Here is a 17,618-nt window from a genome sequence, read left to right on the forward strand (position 1 = left end):
ACCTTGAGCGCACGAATTACCGCAAAGTTAACCAGATTTCCTTATCCATGCACAATGATGAGACTTAGTCCGGCAGAGGCCCCTTGAGCGGTTTCCCTATCCCTGCAGTGGCGCAGCTGATTCACCTGCGACTAATGTCGGAAATGGATTCTGGCGTGACAAAACAACCACTTTATGCTCGCATGAGATGTACCCACGAAGTAGACCAGTAGATATAAGCTTTGCCACCCACCAAGTCATTTCGCTATCTGTTAAGGCAAGACCATCGTCAATCTCGTCCTCGTTCCGTTGCCGTTTCGGCCTCCTTTCGGTCGTTTCACGTGCGGCGCTGTCTTGATCGGCTATCATTTTCCCTTCCCTTGCAATGTTTATATACATTGTAGTGAGCACCCGCAGTGGTATCCGTGTACTGTCTTCACCACAAGCATCCATTGTGGCGTGCACCCGGGCCACTAGAATGAGAAAACAAAGCAATTTTGCACGCTGTAATATAAAATACACGCCCCTTCTTCGCAAGATCGGTCCATACGCATCCACGGCGATGCTGAAGGCACGCGGGTCTCCCCGCTGTATAGCTTTAAGGATCGGCTGAAATATGTAGACGATGAGGTCATCACGTTGCTGGATCTCCTCTGGCGGCATGCGACCGCTGACAACCCCCGCAACGGTTAAGAAAAATCTCACGCGCTGCTTGTTACGATGCTGCACGATGTTGCCACTACCTGGTGGTGGGAGTAGTTGATAGGCCTGCTGCAACGCAGCGAATGCCTCGCGCGCCTGGTGATCGTAGAGCGCCACACGGCCCTTGTAATAGTAAAAAGTCAGCACCTCCGATGTCATGTGCTGCGCCGGCTTAAGCACTTCCCTGCCCGCGGCACCCCCGGTTTCGGTCACTCGTTCGGCCTGCACGATGGTGTTGATAAGCACTCGGCACTGATGAACGTTGTATCGACGGAACAATATGCTCAACAGCCCATTACACACCGCAAGGGCACCACGACGTCTAGAAAACTCCGGTGAGAGGCCGGGGTCCACAACCTGAAGAGACTGTAGTAGCTTCCGCCAACTTCGCACTATCCGTCCTGTTGCCTCGTCTATCACACCGGGGCTTGCGTCGCGAGCGGCACACGGAATGCGATGGACAAAGTGAAGAAGTAAAAGGGTGTCCCAGCCAACGGTGCCAACGGTGGTGTTGCTTTGTCGATGCTGATAGTTGGTCCGCCGCATCGAGTGAACCTCCTGGAACACTTCGAAAACGTGCAAAAGTCCAAGAGCAAAGCGGTCCTTTGTCAACTGTGTTATCCACTGCTTCCGCTCTTGCCTATCATCGCCGCCCTTCGAGTCGTCTGCATCTTTTATGGAGTACGACTCCGTGTAATACTTTACTAGTGCGCCGGTGATTGCGACCCGAAGCACCACCTCAACAAATAATTGCCGCTCCTTCACGTCATCAGCATGGCCGCTGGGTGGCACTCGTGTCTCCCCAACTGCTTGTTCAACGCTGTCTAACAAACGCTGTCGCAGTTGATCGATGGCAGGCTCAATGCCACTATGTTCTGGCATATCTCGAATAGTCAGTGCTTCACCCATTTCCGCATGCACAACAAAATCCGTCAGCAACATACCGTTGCGTGACGCGATCCCCTCCGCTGCGCGTTGCATCCACCGTGGTGACACCTCAAACAGTGGTGACTGTTGCGCACCCTTCTTTGCCGGCATGACTTCACCTAAAGACACAGATATAGGCAGTATGCGTTTTTTTTCCATGCACTAACGCAAGCAACATGCACATGGATAGAATAAAAGATAAAGGAAATGCGCGACACAACACAGAGGGGAGCCAGCTGTAGTATATAAAAAAAGGAACGCACGCAGGTTTTAAGAGGCGAAGCACATCAAAAGGTGGAATGAATAGCACTGATGGCCCATCTCCAAAGTGCCGTCACTGTTCACCCCTCTTACTCTTCTGCAGCACAACGCACCAGTTTTCCTTGTCGAAATACGACTCCCGCACAACACCACCCGCTTCCTCCACAAGGCGTTCCAATTCACCTTCTCCAAAGAGGTGATAATATCGGTGGTGCACACGTCGCTCAGGGTCGTGCGCCTCATGCATCTCCCAGCGGATAAACACGTCTGATGCACCACTCCTTGGACGCTTTTCCGGCCGTTCCTTCGCCCAGACATAGATCAAAATGAGACCGTCTGGCCGTACAAGCCTCAACAGCTCGCGAACAGCGTCGAGGCGCCGTTCGTGTGTAGCGAAATGATGAACAACCGCAATGCTAATCGCTGCATCAAATGCTCCGTTGCGAAACGCTGTACGACGGGCATCAGCAAGAAGAAGTTCGGTGCGACCGCGAGTCCCAAGCGACCGTGAAGACGACGGCGAAGTCTCGCTTGCTTCGTGGTCCAGTTGGTTCAGTGCTAACCGGAGAAGCCTCTCACTAAAATCAACGCCGGCAACGAACCGATACGCGGGGCCTGTTTGTCCCTCTTCGTTTGCCCCGTCGTCTGGAGCATTAGAAGTTGCCGCCATAAAGTTTTGTGCGCAAGAAAAGTATTTGCCGTTCCCACAGCCAACATCTACCACAGCGGCATATCTCGGCAGCGACTCGATAAAGGCGCGCACCCTTGGCCACGCCTTGTAGCGAGTTGCCGAGAAATGTGTTGCAATATCATCGTACACCTGTTGCACGTGTCGACGTTCAATACCCGCGACGTCAAGTAGTTCGGTTGGCTGAACCTCTGTCACTTTATCATTGCCTAAACGTTCCCTTTCAGTAGGGGCACTCATGAAAACTTTCGGTGCTGCAACACGAGAACTCACGTATAACACACAAGGGGTATGGTGGAAACAGGGTGGACAAGAAATTGGAGGTTAACTGACGACTCAAATACGTACGCTTACAACCGTGCTGTACTTGTCATATGCGCTCAAACTCGAAAGGACTCACGAAATTAGGAAAAGACAAAGGAAAGAGATCGCTATCCGCTACCGCCATCGGCCGTCACATATATGGATTCCATGTTCAGCTTGCGCTTGATATCATCGTGGCGGTACCTCCCTTTAAAACAAAAAAATATGAGATTGTTTTACGTGCCCCACTTTAGGTAGCTATTCGTGCCCGTACATCACCTTTTTCGCGTCCCTCCATAGCCCTCCTCAGAAACAAAGGCGGAATTAGCGTTTTAAGTCATTCTCCCCTTGTTTTCTGTTTGCGCTACCCTCAACCGCGTTCCCTCCCTCGCTTATTTTTTCCTTTACCCATTTCACCACACCCTTCTCTTTCTTCCCCCCATGCACTCTACACTCACACTTTTTCCTTCTCAGCCTCTTTTGCCTTTATATTTACCTCCCAGATCGACGACGACAACACATATTCATATCGTGCGCCCCATGAAGAAGATCCACAATGATAATATCAAGGGAGAGGAAAAAGGGGGAATATAAACGCAAGCATCGTCTTCATTAGCTTATTGGCCTCCCACCGTGAGTTTTCGGGGCATACGTAGGGCCGGCATGCTGCAAGAATAGTAATAAAAAGGACAAAGGTTGAAAGATTCCACGCGGTACCCACTGGCACCCGTTCTCCTAGAAAATATGCATATTATTTCGTGCGCACATTACAGTCCCTACAGCAATAGCGAGAGTGGGTTCTCAACCGCATCCTTGAAGTGTTTGCACCACTGAGACGCAACGGCACCATCAACCACGCGGTGGTCAAATGATGCGGTAAACCTTACAAACATCTCAGCTTCCGCGCCAACTGTGTACTTTCCTGTGTCCGGATCTAAAGACATACGCGGACGGGGTTTGGCGGAGCCAACAGCTACGATGAGCGCCTGCGGGGGATTTATAATAGCTGTGAAACCGGGGATACCGCTGGCTCCGAGGTTGGACACAGACACTGTTCCACCAATGAACTCGTGTGGCTGAAGTGTCCCCTCGCGGGCTTTTTTTGCAAGGACCTTCATCTCGTTCGAAATGTCGACCAACCCACGTGCCTGTGCATCCTTAATTATGGGGGTGATGAGCCCTGTGGGAGTTGCGACTGCAACGCTCACGTCAACGGTGCGATACTGACGGATAAAGTCCCCTTGCCACGAGCTGTTAGCCTCGGGAACCAGCATATTCGCCCGCGCCACTGCTTTGATGATATAATCATTAAGCGTGATTTTATACTTGCCGTCACCCTTGGAGTTGAGTTGCTGTACCAGGGCCATCATATTCTCTGCGCAGCACTCCTCGAAAAGGTAGTAATGCGGAATCTCCACGTTCTTTGATTGTGTAAGGCGTTTGGCGATCGTTGACCGCATGTTCGTGACGGGGATGTCGGTGTAGTTCTGGGTTGATGGAGTCGTGGCTATTACTGGCACGACGGGCTTAGCGGCAGGCGCGGCGGCGGGAGCAGCGTGTTCACGCTTTGACGCTGCAGCTTCAACGTCCTTCCTCACGATTCGGCCCACCCCTCCCCCAGTGCCCTCGATGGTGTCGAGTGATACATTGAGCTCCGCCGCCGTCTTTCGGGCCAGGGGAGACGCCTTCACACGACCACCAGCCTCCTTTCCGCCGGCTGGTAGTGGCGCCACTTGTGTGGGTGAGGGAACCTCCTGCACCTTTGACTGAGTTGCCGCAGGGGAACTGCCAGCGGCCTGCCAGTTCTTAACCTCATCTGAGTTAACACCTGACGCCTCATCCACAATAAGGCACACCGCATCGCCGACTGTGGCCTCTTCCCCAACTTGAACAAGAATACGGGCGACAAAGCCGTCCTCTGACACATTGTCGTACGAAACAACGGCTTTGTCTGTTTCAACCTTGCACCATGTATCGCCCGTTTCAACTGCGTCTCCAACCTTCTTGACCCATTCAGATATTTTTCCCTTCTCCATGGTTGGAGAGAGAGCTGGCATAGGGATCGGCGTAACTGTCAGAAAACGAGCAAAGCACACAGGAAAGATGTGTTGCGCGACGGGACGGCGGAACATGTGTGTTAATTTCTTCAACCGCTTCTTCTTACTTCCGACTAGCAAACAAATCAGGAAAAAGATTATCGCACGTGAAATACGGATTTTGCTACACGACAACCTTTTTTTTTCTGATGAACGAAGCCTTGTTGTCGCGATTGCTATTTTATGTAGCACCTCGTCAAAGAGTGATGCGGTACCACGGAACGGAACATATGGAATGAGAAAAACCCGCTGTGTCACCGTTCACAGTAGTTGTTAAGACGGTGACTGCAACGTTCAAACCTTTTCCGCCGAAGCCCCACACACTCATTCGGATGTCCAATCACTTACACATGCACATGGATAAGTGAAGTCGGAAATAATCATTTCTTCGCAAAAGATGAAGGCACACCTCACCACTTCATCCAACGTCAAGTTACTCACCACGGCTACAACGGCAAAACTCCAACGCAACAACGGGTAAGGAAACCACACACACACACACACACACAAAATCGGAGGTTCCTCCAAAAGCAGGTGCCCCACACCAACCTTTCACAGTAGGGCTGGGGCCAGAAGACTGGCTTCGGCCAAAGTTAACACAATATTAGTAAACGAACGCACAGCATGCGCTGCTGGAACCCCGGGGGAGGCACGAGGGGGAGATTCTTTACGCTGTCCTTACGCACGATGCCCTTTACGTCAACTGGAAACAAAAACACTCCCCACAGATACTGACTGTATTACTGGGCTGATAGTGGACCACCATGGCGACTTTACCGCATTCACATGTACAGGTGTGCGTGGCGTTGAGCAGTCGTAAGCGGAAAGCGGAAATTTCATGGAGCTAAGGTGAAAAGTTCAGTAGCTGGCATACCACCAGCCGTCACTCACATAACACTCCATCAAATCAACTGCATCCAATAAGACAGCTCTTGCTGCTTTTGCACCCCTTTATCGTCTTTCCTTCGTTCATTTTTGGGGGGAGATGTATCGATATTACACCCCATTCACACCGTTTTAGCCCACCTACCTCTTCCCCCATCGTCACCACAACGGAAAACACACCAACACTTCTGAATGCCCCAGCACCGCAGCGCTAGAGTTACCGATCACCCTCCTGACCGCCATCTACACAAACTTGCCCCGCAAACCGCTGCAGAAACTCCTTAAAGTACCTCCTCTTAACATCAATACGACCCATCATCGTTAAATGTGTGTTTAGTTCGTCCACCTGGGGTTGGGGATAACGGTCCTTCATCGCCGTCACGTACAGCGGATACTGAGAAACGTAGGTGTCAGCAAGCGTGACTAACAGTTTCTCACGCTCTCTAGGTGGTAACAGGGACTCATCAGCGCGCACTGCGAAATCAATCATTCGCCTGTAAGCGCAAAGAGCCATATCAACCATTTGGGCGTTCGCAGTGCCAGAGAAACGATTAGCGTCATTGCCATTGGACACAATCGCCGATATAAAGCGGGAAGCTTCCGCAATGTTTACACCACTCTCTAAGACACTCAGCGTTACATCGACCACAATCTGGCAAAGTGCTGGATTTCCATCGAGTCGCTTGGGATCCACCACATTTTGCCTAATAAAGGCGAAGATGTCTTTTGAAAGGCCGAAAAGTTGCCTGCCATCCACCGCCTCCGCCTCCGGAGCGCGACTCGCGCCACGGTTCCTCTGCATGTAGAACGTGGTGCACACGGAGAGAGTCGCAGGTATTAGCCGTTCCTGAGCACTGGCTACAGGAAACAAGCAATGCGACAGTAACTGCCGCATAGCGTGGATCGGCAACAATCGCGTGACACACACTAACATCTGTAGCATATTCTCAAGGGGCTCTACAGAAAAAAATGAACTCAAAGCTCCGATCACCTGGTAAAGCGCCAGGCGTATGTCCAACAATATTTTCCGAGCCCTATATACATCGGATTTTCGACCACCCGCTCCTTCACCTTCACGAGACCTGAGGTGGGAAGCCGCCCCCCCATCTCCATTATAAGTGCCAAAAAGAGTTTTGTATTCGGGAGGCAGGTCCTTTGCGTCAATGTTGTGCGCAAACTCCATGAGCTTCATGATGGATGGTACCAACGACGAGGCTGCCTCAACAACATAAGGCAGTGTCTTGCAGCGTCGCAGAACTCCAGCAAAAACGTTGATACTGTCCCGAATAACGTAGCCTTCATCTCGCTGAGCGGTGGTGCGTCCTATAATGATATCGTTGAAGGCATTCTGACACATATTTGTTGTGTGGTCGACCATGATCTTCGCTACAGGATCAAGAAAACTCTGAAGACGTCGCTGCGCCTCATCCTCCGGAAGCGCGGTGGTGAAAGCGGCGATTGCTTCGTACAGCAATGTACGCTCCATCGCTGATGTCGACGAGAACATCAGCAAACGCTCCATCTGGCACAAGAAAGGCTCCCCCAGCAAAACCAGCTGCTTAGCATGCTTACTGCAGGCGGTAACCAATAGTGTGAGCGCCCTCTTGCGCGCGGATACAACATCAATGTCATTTACCTCCCTGTATCGATTCCCAAGTGATTTGAGAATGATACCCATCGTACCTTGCCATACACCCAGAGCAGTGTCATCCCGGCAATTCCACAACAGCGAAAGCATGTTAAGGTAAACCGGAAAAATGACCATGTCTTCAGGCTCCCTTTTAACCAACTCGTTAATTATTTGGGGTACATACTCGGACGAGTGCTTGAACGACTCAGATAAACTATACAGAAGGAACTGCGTTGCTTCCCAATTGCAAAAGGTGTCACTTCGCTGCGTCACAAACCCACATTGGGTCCTTGCATCCTCCTCCGTTCCGCGGCTATCGCTAAGATTACTTACTAGCTGAAGCATAAACTGATTAGCAACGACTGGATAGATCCTCGCCACCGACGTCAGAACATGCGCCGCGAGGCTACGGAACTCCGAGAAAGCTTGCGTAAATGCTTCGACTGTCCCGAAGTCATGCTCCGATATCTGCATGCCTCCCTCACAAGTGCCGCAACAAGGGTGCAATTTGTTTTTTGGAACCAAGACCGCTAGGCGCGCCAGCAACTCCAAGGGATTAATCTGTGTGAAGGCAGCGTCGCCGAGTCGTCGGAAAATGGAGCACGCAACGGAGGCAAGAAGCACACTTGGGATGGATAAGGTAAGAAGACAGACACGACCAGCCACAGGGGCGGCCGGCTGCAGAAGGGTGTCTGGCGAATCGTGCAGCAATCCCACAACTTCTTCGATATTACCATGATTTGACTCAGCTACCCACATGTCTACCGAACCAAGGGCAACGTTCAGGAGTTCCGTTCGCAGAGAGTCAGCTGCCGTGGATTCTCCTGCACAAGACAAACGGTCACACCGAAGAAGTGCCGTTGTTGCAGCGAGTGCTTCCTGGGCAGCTGGTCCCCATCGTACAAGCGCTGAAAGGGTGTTAGTAAGGCCGACTTCCGACCACACGTGCACAGGAAGGCAGGGGGTAGCGTTAGCTACGGTCATGAGACAATCCGTAACGCTTTCCTTAGTTCCTGGAGCACAGCTGTTACTTGCCGCTCCACCGGCTTGTGTGTATAAGTCGAACAGCGCCTGAATCACCTCCACAAGAATTGTACGACCATACAGCTCAATCGCCTTTTTCAACCGCTTCATACGATTAACGGGCACACCTCCCACGTGCGGAGAGGTAATATGCGCGATAAATGACGAAAGGAAATGAAGTTTACGAGGTTGCTGTGCAAGCTGGGTTGGAGGAGCGCACACACGGGCAATCAAGTCCGGGTAGGACTCGGGCCACTCACGCACCATGCACTCTATGAGTAGCTCCACAATGTCAGCACAGAGGAGACGGCCTAGTGTTGGTTCGTTGAAATACCATGTCATTAACTCCTCGTACGGTACAACCGAGGGGGGTATTCGTCCAGACACTACAGCATTTCGTAGAAGAACTGCGCCGTAAGCCTGTACGGCTGCACCTCGGTCCGTAACTGCAAGCAAACCCGTACCGATACTTACAATTTCCTCGCTATTCATTTGTTCTTCCACCTCATGAAGTTCAAAAGTGGCCCTTCGGCGGTCCCCGTTATCTTCGGCTGCATATACAACACTCAAGATTTGCACGATCCTTTCGACACTCATTGTATGTTCCTCTAGCGAGAAAACACATTCAATTACGAGAGAAGCAGGGGAGTGGTCAGAGCAAGTACGAATATTTCGCACGCAACAGATAGATATGTTGAATCAGGGGGAAATAGGAGGTGCAAGAACGAAAACTTTTTCCACGGGTAGCTAAAAACACTGAAAAAAATGATAATATGACGCAAACACAGTACGAAAAAATATTTGGTCCACGGGACACTCATCGCGCCGCGGAATGCGTGCAAACGGTGGCAGTAGCTCTAGGAAACCACCAACTTAGAGGTGAAGATACATTTCTGAACCGGCTTTTCAGGTCAGCGGGAACCATACATACTAACCGTTAACAGAGACCTCACTTGACCCACGGTGGGTGCTCGCGCGGTCGAAGAGACAACCCTCTCTCCCCTCCCTGTTCCCTCACTACGCGGCAGTCACCCACGGCTCCCTCTCCGAACGGCACCCAGTTGAGGCGCCGGCAACACTCCCAGCCGACAGGCTCGACGACCGTTGTTTGGCTGTCATACGTCCACCCGCTCATATCACACATGGTGAAAGTGCAGCGGTAAAATGTTGCCCCGCGAACGTCCCACCCACTCATGCTAGCACGGCAGAATGTGCAATGCGAAAAACGACCACAGCGGGCATCGACACCAACCGCATCGGTAGCCAAAAATGTGCACGAGTGAAACTGTGCCCCTATAAAGCTGGACCGCCTGATATCAGTCAGGTTGAAGGTACTGTGGCTCACGAAAGCGCCACCGAGGGAGGCAGAAACGAGAGCACATCTGTTGAAACTGGCCGAAAGGTTAGTGCAAGCAAAGTCGAGGGAACTAAAACACCGGCCCTCTAGGATGCTACCAATTTCAATCTCCTTTGACCTAACACTTTCTACCCTCCTACAACCACCATCCGCAGCTCTCTGCCCTCCAGTGCTCTCGCCTAAGGCTTCCAACACCGCCCCGCGCACAAGCGGCTGCACCTCCATCTCCGCCTCCAATGGAAAACTTAACAACTTCGCATATGGTACCGCCGGAGATGGTGAAGCGGAGGAGGAAACACGATGCGAATCGAGATTTTTTCCAACCCTTATCATTGACGTTTCAAACGGTAGAGAAAGCAAAGCTACCTTGCGCCGAAGGTTGAGAGCGTCCAAGAGCCGGCTGATTACACCGAGAGAGAGACAACGCTCCATGCAACACGACGAAAAAAATATATAGAGCTTCTCAGGACGAAGTGTACAACACTCACTCCGAAAGGAGCGGCCCGTTGGCCTAACGCTATCAAACCTTGGTAGAAAAGGGAAGGATGAAGAAGGAAGAGTGGTCTGGTGGGTAGTTCAGCTACTTAAAAGCCTCATATGTGCGGTCGCACAATTAAACTGGGATAACTAAGTCTCCACCGGAGTTACAAACGTGCTGACATACGAGAAAACTGCGAAAGAGTGCGCTTTTGGCCAACAGTATCATCGTCACCCCTACATCTCCGCTAGTTTCACTACCGAGTCCGCATCCGCAGGCTCCAACTACTTCAGCACCTAGCACCTAACACTGCAACTCCCCGTGTGTAAATAGTGGGGGGCGCATAAGAAATAAAATGGGGAAGTGTGCTAACTTAATGTTTCGACTTGGCCCATGGGTTGGTGGGAGACATGAGTACTATGTGGAGGCAAACCGTACAGCACGCCTTAGGAACCCTTCTTTGACAATCTGTTATTGTTAATCCCTTCTCGAACGGCCCACTTCCTGTACCTAAAATCTGTCCTCTCATCCTTGCATTGTGGAAAATACAATAACCACACCCAGATACAGATAGGCATGTGCACTTTCACTGACCCGTTTCATGGTAGCCGCACTTTCCGTTCTATATAAGGAAAGAGAGTATGGGTTAACGAGTAGAACGCGAGCCAAAGCCCATGGGGGGTCTGCGTGCTACATAGGGTGGCTTTTTGGAGGCCGGTACATCGCCATAACTGCGAACTGCAGCGGGATCAACAGAAACGACGAAAGGCTGATGGGGGAGTGTCCTCGCGCTGTACGCACAGGTAGCAGGCGCATAACAGGCGTGGTGTCGTGGGGGAGTAACCCTCGCGGGGGTAGTCTTCGTGGGGGTGGGTGAGCAATCCCTAATTTCTGGAAGGAACTGCCCCGTAAGCGGGGTCGCGTCCTCGGCATCTGCTGTCCGCCCCGCCGTCATGGTTGTCCCTGCACCGGTATGAAACGTAGACCCGTCAAATATATTACTAACGCCACGTGTTGCACCGTACCGTGGAGGTGAGGTGCGAGTTGCCCGCATGCCGCCCGGGCACAAGGGAGACGCTTGTGGATCGGCCAGTTGCGCTCCCTTGAGTACCTGCACCGCCTCCTTATTCAACGCACAAATCCCACGGACAAACGCTGTCCTCATTTTCTCCTCTAAGTTCTCGCTGTGGCGCCGTTCCTCCTCTATTACCTTATTCAAAACCTCTAATTGCCCAACCAACTCAGCCTCACTACACTTCCATTGCGACTGCTCAGCCACTGCGAGTCGGTGATGCCGCCGTGCAGCCGCGAGAAGACGCCATTGCGTGTAAACATGGTAAGCACGAATGCCATTGATATGGCATTCAATGGTTTTATACAGTTTCTTACGGTGGCGTTTCCTCAGCACCCACAATTCCCAATCGTGAAACCGCTTCTGCATCCACATCCGCCGATTCGCATTACCCAAGCCCCCAACAAGACGAGACATAGTTTCTTTTTGTCTCTCGACTTCCCTTAATGCGCCTACAGCCGTCACCTCTATCTTGCGCCTTTCGTCGAGTATCGCATTTTCACGGCGGACAGCCTCAGCGTGTAAAGACTCCTTGATGCTTTGGTGCTGTTGATTTACGTAACGGCCCAACATGGTTAAGATGTCCTCCCGCATTCTAGAGGTATAAACGTCAACGTTGCAGCCAACATCGTGGAGAAATCCCTCATGCTGGCCAATAGCTCCGTCCGGCATCCTCCACTGCACTGAAAACTTAGGTGTCAGCAAAAAAAAAAAATGAGTCAATACGCATACAACGAAGATTAGGAAACAGTATTGGGCTGAGGAATGGAGAACAGTAGAAGGTCATCTCAATTAACAAATGAGCGGATAAACCCACCCTTCGAGCGAGCGAGTAGAAAACAGAGGATGAAGCTAAATAGCTCCCGTCGTTCTCCACACGGATTTACACGCTAAGTGAAGCATTGCCAATGACACGCAGTTTCTACACCTACAACACCAAATATTGTAATGGTGCATACCAACCCTTTCATTCGCTCTTTTTTTTTAATGTTCATTATTGTGTGAAAATACCCGTGGTGGTCATCAACCACCAACGGCACACCATAACCACGCATCCGACTACCTGCCTTACCGAGAATTACCCCACACCATTTCCCCAAATCATTCCGGCCGTAGGGGGGTGCAAGACTCAATTTTTCGTGTGTGCGCTTGTTATTATTGATACCACTGCAGAGGCGCAATTTTTTTTCCGATATTATTATGCGTCACAAACAACACATAAGCTATTCTAAGCGTAATTCACGAATGTTATACCGTTTGTCGTGTGCTCCCGTCAAGAATAGGTGCGTTGGTCCTACTAACTACCACAGTGTCCGAAGGCCCGTGGGGTACGCCCGCAGAACACAAAGACACCCCGACACGTCGTCCCTCACCAGTGTCGTTCATCGTTGAAAATACCATTTTCTTGCACACCAACCCCAGTGCATGCACTCACACTGCGAAACGCCAGCCCAAACAACACTCCCATTATAGAGAGTTACCTCCAAGGGAAGGGTGGCACATGCCTGAAAATGGTGGCTCTACTTTGTTTCGAATAGTTCCTTTGTAGAGGGGTCTGGTTTCAACCCAATAGCCTCCTCATCCACCAGCATAGTGCAACCTTGCTGCTCCTGCAGCTTAGCTGCTTGTTGTGGATTTAGCGAGCTTCCCTGCGTCTGAAGAGACGCCTTCCGTTGCTTCAATTCCGCATAGTCTCGAGCGGCTAGATCTGCTCGAAGGCTTGGGTTGTTCGCTATCCGCTCGTGTGTCAGAGCTTCACGGTACAGAAGAGAGGTGCCGTAACAGAATGTCTGCCGTGACGGATCGGCAAGATGAGATTCCAGTGCGTGAATAGTTTGGTCCAATTCCCGCCTGTGCACCAGGTGCGACAACTTCTCCCGCACTTTCACCAGTTCTCGGAGAAGAACCTTCTTTTGTTTTTCATCACCTGGCAAGAGAATTTGGCAAACCCGGCGTAGTGCATCATTGATTAGTTTTTGCCCACGGTTGCGGGACGCAAGTGCGCCCTGAGTATATATGTATAGATAGGCAGGCTCATACATATCCCACATTTTCGCAACTTCCTCACAACTTTTCGGGTGGACACGGAATGCGAAGTAAAGGTGGGTCCAGAAAAGATAAGGATCGGATCCCTCGCACTCCTGAGATCGCCACCGTAGTATTCGCTTCCGAAACACCTCATCAGCAACCCTGTCCACAGCCGCGAAGTATTCCTCCGTCTCAGGCAACTGTGCGCCTCCACGGGAACGTTGCTCCATGTTTTTCAAGAGTAACTCATTACCAGGCGAATTTTTAACACACGACTTCACTCTGGCGGTAATGCACTCCCCAAAGGCAGGCAGATTTGCATGCACTACCGCGAGCCTGTAGGGTAACTCAGAAAAAGGCTCGATCCAATGTGGTGGCTCCTTTTCCGCAAAAAGTCTGTCAACAACGCGCTCCACATCTTTTATATGCTCTTCCACGCCGGAGCCAGGCTCATAAACCCGCATCAGATACTTTGCCCTCGTTAGCAGAGGCGCTTTCCATGATGGCGGAAGCCGCTCAGCTGCAGTTCGGGTTGCCAAGTGGTAGAGGTTCAGACACTTTTCCCGATAGATGCGAGCGGTCTGGAAGCGACCGTTCCGGAACATTAGCTCACTGTGTTCGTAGTATAGGTCACCCAGGTGCCGCATCCAGAGATGTTCTGCAGTTTCTTGTGTCAGTGGTGCCCCTTCCAAGAAAAGCCGGGCCCGTTCAGGAAAGGGATGCACTGACGGATGTGTCTTCTTGTTCACGTTCTCCAGGCAGCGATCCGAGATGTCAAGCGCAAGAGTTATGCGGCCGCGCCGCTCATTGTACCATATGTACTCCGTTTCATCGATAACCGGATACCACCTCCTAGAGGTTCCAGAATGCCAAAGGCCCTCAGCCTTGTCCAAATGCCCAGAGATCTCCTCATAAATAGCGTTTTCACCATCAAGAAAGTCCTTCTCCTCATACTCATACGGAGGATCGGAGTCAGGAATAGGTATCTGCACAATCCCATTAGATGCTTTAGCATAGTTAGAAAACCATTCGATAGAGTCCTCAAACAGTTCTTCGGCCCTCGTACGAAAACGAGTATCAGCAAAGTCAATACACAGGCGCTGCAAATGTTTCCCCGCGTAAAAACAAAGGGCACCACGACACCACTGATAAAAGGCTTCGACAGTAGCATCGCGTGCTGAATCACGGACCCCTTCCAGACGCATTGGACATTTAGCTCTGGCGTCGTTCACGTGTCGTTTGAGAAACTCCATATGGGTCTCGAGCTGCTCGATGCCTTGAAATTCATTCACAATGAATTCACTAAGTTCACTGTTTATCCAGTTAATAAATGGCTTTCCCAGAGGTTCGTACGCCCGGTCACGGACCATGATGGCGTAACGCTGAGCGGGGTTGTTGCGAACCGAATCAAGCTCCAAAGAAGTCATTTCCTGTATGAAGTTCATGAAGTTGGGACCCAGAAGCTTGCATTTTGCAGAAGCACGACGAAGGATTTCGTCAGCCTCCGCCTTCACGGTCTTTCCCTCAGTTACACGGTTACCCTTGAATCTGTAGAAATCCGACAGAAAATGTTTAGTGTGTGCTTCAAATATCATGCGGAAAATAGCCTCCAACTCCTCCGGAATCTGAGGATGATCCCCAACGTCTCCGCGACGGAAGCGGTCCATCACATCCATCAACATCCGCTCACACTTGTCCTCAGTTGTTACTTGCGTAAGGTTGCCGAACTCTGTCATGCTTTGCCGAAACGTATCACGATATGCCCTCCACGTTTTCTCCAGGTCCGCTTTGTTGAAGTCTATTGCATCCCCCTTCGCCACTCCACGGTACGGATCGGCAATAGAGTCCGATTCCCATGGAAGCGAAGGAAGAAGGATGTCCGGGTCATAGTGTACCTTCGCCTTTCGCACCCGATCCTGTCTTTCTTTGCGTAGTAAATCAGATCTTTTTGCTGATCCACCAGAAACACTATTGTCTTGTGGGCCCGCATCACCTTTTCCTGATGCCACCTCCCGGTAGAGTGGGAGGGGCTTGTAGCCCTCCACTAATTCAGGTAATGACTTCATTTTTCTCATTTTGAGCTCGTCAAAAGACGAAACACCGGCAACAGCGTCATCATTTGTAATACGAGTGTCTTCAGTCAGTTGCGGTGGATCGTAGTATTCGTGGGTGTCAACAATCCGCCTTTCAAGGGGATCATGTGTCAAACCATATGATTGAATCATCGGCTCAGTTTCCACGAGGGTTCTGCGGTACCACTCGGGCATACCTTCCGTTTCACGACCACAGGGAACATGATACAGTTCCGTTGGGATGTCCGGTTCGGCGCCTTGCGGACGTTTTTTCACCTCAATGAACCCCGCTGGGGTTCCTTTGTGTGGCTTCCCTTCTTTAGATGCCTGTCGCTCCGTTTCGCTGCTCGTGCAAGAGGCTTCCGAGAGCTTCTCAGATTCATTGAGTTTACACCCAATGACAGGAACTGCCGAACTTTCAATCTGCTCCACAATCCTTCCTGCATCACCTAACTTGGAGTCAGATGTTGTCTCCAGAGTTCTTGTGGTCCTTTCAATTTTTTCCTCCACGAGGGAGCGAAGTGCCGGACGATCATCGTACTGCTTTGAAGCCTTGTAGTGAGCTTTCATTAAAGCAGGAACAGGATCCTGTCCAGCCTGTCTTGCGATATCAGCTGTTTGCTCCAGCATTTCATTTTTGATGTTCGCATGGGCAGCAATAGCAACGCCCTGTTCCACAGTGACCCCCGTTGGGAGTGGGGCCATGTCGGCTTTCGGTAGGCCTGAAATAGGATCTAATCGCGGTGAATCAATTCCCTTGGCACACTCTAACGCTTGCCTTGCACCGTATGCTTGAAGTTTCATTTTGGTACGAGCAACTTCCAGTGGGTCCGCGGTGCCCGAAAGGGCTTGGTAGGTCTGCTCAGGATCAAGATCAACTACCCCAGAAACGATCCCGTTGTATACGTCAGCCATTTCCAGCTGCCGCTGCTCCTCCTCCCCCAACAGTTCATGTTCGGCCTTGAGGCTTTGGTGCACAGCATTTCGCTCTTCACCCTCGATAAGCCACATTCGATCTTTATATTTTGTATCAGCTAAATGCTTCCAAGAGGTATCGGACCAACGCTGATCCGATGGAAGAACACGACGCCTGCCGTGAGCATCATAGTGATCAAGGTAGTCCGTGTATCCCTGGGGCCAAATCATACGATCCTTCTGAATTTTAAAAGAACGATCCTTCCAATGCAGATACCATTCTTGCTCACGGTCAATGGGATCCTGAATGTATAAATCGAAACGATCACGGACATCTTGAACCATCTCCTCCGGTGTCGGTATTACCGTTTTCCTCCAACGTACCTCCCATGGGAGACCATCCACATCCTGTTGTCCTTGCAACATGTCACGGCGAACCTGCTGTGAACTCTTATTGGTGCGCTCACCCGGCCCGCCTTCACCAAACCGCTTTTGCATGTCACGCTCTTTTTCCATATCGGTTCGCGTGCGATCCGCCTCTGAGACGTCGGGCAAAGTAACATACTCTAGGTTGTTCAAACCAAACTGGATATGGTGAGTTAAATCAGGAGGCTCAACAACAGAAATTTGATGCCCGGTAGTAGGGTCTGCGTTCGGTTGACTTCGCCGCTGCTCACGTGACAATCCCGCTGTGTCCCGACGTTGCACGCGGATAGTAAAAGACGGCCAGCTGTTGTCTGTTGTTGAGATCAAAAGTTCTCCAGAAGAAAAGGGCAATGATGCCCGAATTTGTAGGCGACGCATTTGGGGTCTATCTGTGGAACCTTCGATCTACAATATGCTCTCCGCACCGTGTGGCCCAGCAGCACGTCTGTTCCCTCCAAGTGAAAAAATGGGGCGTAAGCGAAAGATATGAATAGGTCAAGTTGCTAAACAGAGGTATTGCTGCAATTTTCCCTTTCACTGTGGATACAGAATATTGTCTACTTGCCGACTGCCACAACTGCCTTGAAGGGGGGTGGGTATCACTGAGTCTCCAAAATGGTCCTCAACTCACTCAGTGCGCGAGTACCGAGTTTCTACATTTAATGAAATAAAGTCTGGAGTAGAGAGAATGGGTAGAGGAAGTCAATACTTCCCTACATTTTAACAAACAGCCTTAGAGGAACGATCGCATAGGAAAAATTAATGGTAGAAGTAAT

The 17,618-nt window shown here is 50.9% G+C and overlaps 6 protein-coding genes and 1 pseudogene across 7 annotated transcripts; all 7 read right to left on the bottom strand.

Annotated features, from left to right (window-relative positions):
- Positions 1 to 96: 96 nt before the first annotated feature.
- On the bottom strand, positions 97 to 1,767 carry TEOVI_000419900:pseudogene (annotated as a pseudogene). The gene has a single exon. A coding segment is annotated over exon 1 (1,671 nt).
- Positions 1,768 to 1,942: 175 nt separating this feature from the next.
- On the bottom strand, positions 1,943 to 2,797 carry TEOVI_000420000 (methyltransferase domain containing protein, putative; the record flags this gene model as incomplete). Its single annotated transcript, XM_067226995.1, has 1 exon — positions 1,943 to 2,797. One exon carries the CDS (start codon positions 2,795 to 2,797, stop codon positions 1,943 to 1,945), a length of 855 nt encoding a protein of 284 aa, XP_067083096.1.
- Positions 2,798 to 3,636: 839 nt separating this feature from the next.
- Positions 3,637 to 4,992, bottom strand: TEOVI_000420100 (dihydrolipoamide acetyltransferase E2 subunit, putative; the record flags this gene model as incomplete). Its single annotated transcript, XM_067226996.1, has 1 exon — positions 3,637 to 4,992. The coding sequence occupies one exon, from the start codon at positions 4,990 to 4,992 to the stop codon at positions 3,637 to 3,639; it is 1,356 nt and encodes a 451-aa protein (XP_067083097.1).
- A 1,066-nt stretch (positions 4,993 to 6,058) lies between these two features.
- Positions 6,059 to 9,091, bottom strand: TEOVI_000420200 (uncharacterized protein; the record flags this gene model as incomplete). Its single annotated transcript, XM_067226997.1, has 1 exon — positions 6,059 to 9,091. One exon carries the CDS (start codon positions 9,089 to 9,091, stop codon positions 6,059 to 6,061), a length of 3,033 nt encoding a protein of 1,010 aa, XP_067083098.1.
- Positions 9,092 to 9,443: 352 nt separating this feature from the next.
- TEOVI_000420300 (uncharacterized protein) lies at positions 9,444 to 10,283 on the bottom strand (the record flags this gene model as incomplete). The annotated part of the gene is made up of 1 exon (XM_067226998.1): positions 9,444 to 10,283. One exon carries the CDS (start codon positions 10,281 to 10,283, stop codon positions 9,444 to 9,446), a length of 840 nt encoding a protein of 279 aa, XP_067083099.1.
- A 692-nt stretch (positions 10,284 to 10,975) lies between these two features.
- On the bottom strand, positions 10,976 to 12,073 carry TEOVI_000420400 (uncharacterized protein; the record flags this gene model as incomplete). The annotated part of the gene is made up of 1 exon (XM_067226999.1): positions 10,976 to 12,073. The coding sequence occupies one exon, from the start codon at positions 12,071 to 12,073 to the stop codon at positions 10,976 to 10,978; it is 1,098 nt and encodes a 365-aa protein (XP_067083100.1).
- An 848-nt stretch (positions 12,074 to 12,921) lies between these two features.
- TEOVI_000420500 (uncharacterized protein) lies at positions 12,922 to 17,220 on the bottom strand (the record flags this gene model as incomplete). The annotated part of the gene is made up of 1 exon (XM_067227000.1): positions 12,922 to 17,220. One exon carries the CDS (start codon positions 17,218 to 17,220, stop codon positions 12,922 to 12,924), a length of 4,299 nt encoding a protein of 1,432 aa, XP_067083101.1.
- Between the last annotated feature and the right edge of the window lie 398 nt (positions 17,221 to 17,618).

Source organism: Trypanosoma equiperdum (genome assembly GCF_001457755.1).
Source record: "Trypanosoma equiperdum strain OVI genome assembly, contig: ctg_878, whole genome shotgun sequence".
Classification (NCBI taxonomy): domain Eukaryota; phylum Euglenozoa; class Kinetoplastea; order Trypanosomatida; family Trypanosomatidae; genus Trypanosoma; species Trypanosoma equiperdum.